This window comes from Seriola lalandi, unplaced genomic scaffold (genome assembly GCF_002814215.2).
Source record: "Seriola lalandi dorsalis isolate HSWRI2012SDOR001 ecotype SW California unplaced genomic scaffold, Sedor1 jcf7180002054917, whole genome shotgun sequence".
NCBI lineage: Eukaryota > Metazoa > Chordata > Actinopteri > Carangiformes > Carangidae > Seriola > Seriola lalandi.
In genome coordinates this window covers 463,879-466,209 of record NW_019525469.1, presented here as the reverse complement: position 1 = coordinate 466,209, position 2,331 = coordinate 463,879, and the positions used below count along the sequence as shown (strand labels likewise).

Genomic DNA, 2,331 nt, shown 5'->3' with positions numbered 1-2,331 from the left:
ACTAACAACTAAAGCTGTCAGATAAATTCAGCAGAGTGAAAAGAACAATATTTCTCTGAAATGTACTGAAATAGGAAAATAACTTGGCATAAAATTTGATATGCAAATGAAATACGAGTACCTCATAGCTGTAGTGTGCTTGAGTAAATCTTTTGATTTACATTAAATGTTAGAATTACAAATGAAAACATGACAGCCACACAGGCCAATTTATCAAAAGATGGTCATCTTTAATAGGAAAGATATGTATATGTTGAATATGTAACTGTTCTTCCATTTCATCCATTTTATATTCAACTAGTTCCAGAACATTTATTATCAGTTAATAAATGATTATAAATGATATTATTACAGTTTTTATTATCTTTATCCACAGTTGGGTTATCAGTTTTAATTTTTAAGTAAATCAAACTTTATCTAATAAAATCGAAATGTGATAATGCTTAAAATTTAGGGAAGTTTCACAAAGCACACAAAACAAAAACATCACACACACAACCTGGAGGCCAATATTGAAATTGTTGTGAAAATGAAACCAAAGCAATTTTACATTTCTGTAATAAAGTGGCAGCATCAAGAATGTAAATATAAATGATATGGTTAAAATTTAAGTCTCGAGCAACTTTAAAAGTTGGTCAAGGACCTATACTTTATATCATATTTGAAGCTAATGACAAGATGTTGATTCCAGCTAGCATGGATAGGGCTGTATGACGATGTGAACAGCTGGGAGTGGTCGCTGTCAGACAGAAGTTTGGGGGAGTACAGAAATTGGGCCCCTAAAGAACCAAACAATATCAGTGGAGAAAAATGTGGACTGATGTATAATAATGGAAAGTGGAATGATGCCAGCTGTGAAGAAAATTTTATGGCAGTCTGCATTGATGTCAGAGGTGAGAATTTTACCTGATAAAATTACATCATACAACAAAGCAGTTTAGTTTATTTACCTCTCTTCCTTTCTGCTTGTTTTTGCCTCCATGTTTTCCTTACATTTCAATCAATCAAACTTTATTTGTACAGCATCTTTTCATGGGTTGGTGCAATTCAAACTGCTTTACAGATGACCAGAAATCTGACAGCAGAAATGATAAAGGTTCCATATTTTACATTCGTCCAGTTTTGTAATCAAAAAAGACATGGAAGTCTCACTTAATACAATATGGGACCTTTAACAGTGACACTAATACACACAAAAAATAGAATTATAAAAAGAAAATATAAAACTATAAATATAGATTTAAATGCACAGTATGTAACGTCTGCTGCAAGGGGTCTCTCAATCAAAACAATAACAAAAGACAGCATTGGGTTACGTCATGAAATACAGTGGGATCATGGGAGTTGTTTTCTTAACCATCATTACCGTGAGTTTCTCCTGGTTTGGATTCCTTTGGTGTCAGTGGTTCAGGAATTCAAAATGACTCTGTGATTATAACCATTAAAAACACTGAATAAAGCAGTTTCACATTTAAGGTCAGTGTTTAACCGACGCTGTACGGCGGACACGAGACATCCGAGAAGGGTGGGGAGCTGAGGTTGCTCTAACCTTTGTTTTGATTGTTTCTCTGATAACTTATGAACCAGACATTCAGGAGGTTTTTATTGGAAGCCAAATTATCCACAGAGGTGTCTTCCTCTCTGTAACAAACCGAGGGGGATTAAAACCAGTAGAAACATCCATAAAGCAGTTTCACTTTAAAAATACGTAAATTGGGGCAACCCTGCGGCTCAGTGGCTCAGCTGTTAGAGAGTGTATCCTGCAAGGTTGGATGTTGGGTCCAGGGCTGGGGCTTGGCTGAGGGCGGTGACTGCTTCGTTGTGACATCACATAGTTGAAGCAGTCGACGGGCTGTGTGCATTTCTCTGTGGACTGAGCGCCTTGATGCTTTCACAATATTAATATAGAACCTAGACCTGCTTTATAATCAAAACAGACATTGAAATCTCACTTCATACAATAAGGGACCTTTAGGCTGCCTATTGTTTGGCTGATGTGACCAAATCAGACCTGAACCCAATAATCATTCCTACATTCCTACTTCAACTGTCAGGTTGGAAATCCACCCTCTAATACGCACACAGCTCCAAGGGGAGCTCAGCTTCATGCTGCGATTAATTATGAAGAAAGAAAAAAGGTGAAATCTGAGAAAAATATTCATGTTTAGAAAAAACTGTAAATATGCATTTATTTGGTGTATAATTTATTTACTTGGTGTATATTTAAGGACATTTTGAAACCTGTGTTGAGACTGTTAGGAAACACTCGACATTTACTAAGATGACAATGCCTTCAATTATTATTTTTACAAATTAATTTGTTCACTGAAT

At 35.6% G+C, this 2,331-nt stretch overlaps 1 protein-coding gene across 1 annotated transcript in view; it reads left to right on the top strand.

Annotated features, from left to right (window-relative positions):
* Positions 1 to 643: 643 nt before the first annotated feature.
* The window catches only part of LOC147817683 (uncharacterized), a 15,367-nt gene continuing 13,679 nt past the window's right edge, over positions 644 to 2,331 (top strand). The window contains exon 1 of the mRNA XM_087169857.1: positions 644 to 893. Coding sequence (XP_087025983.1) covers positions 821 to 893 — 73 coding nt within the window. The 5' untranslated portion in view covers positions 644 to 820. The remainder of the gene's footprint in view (positions 894 to 2,331) is intronic.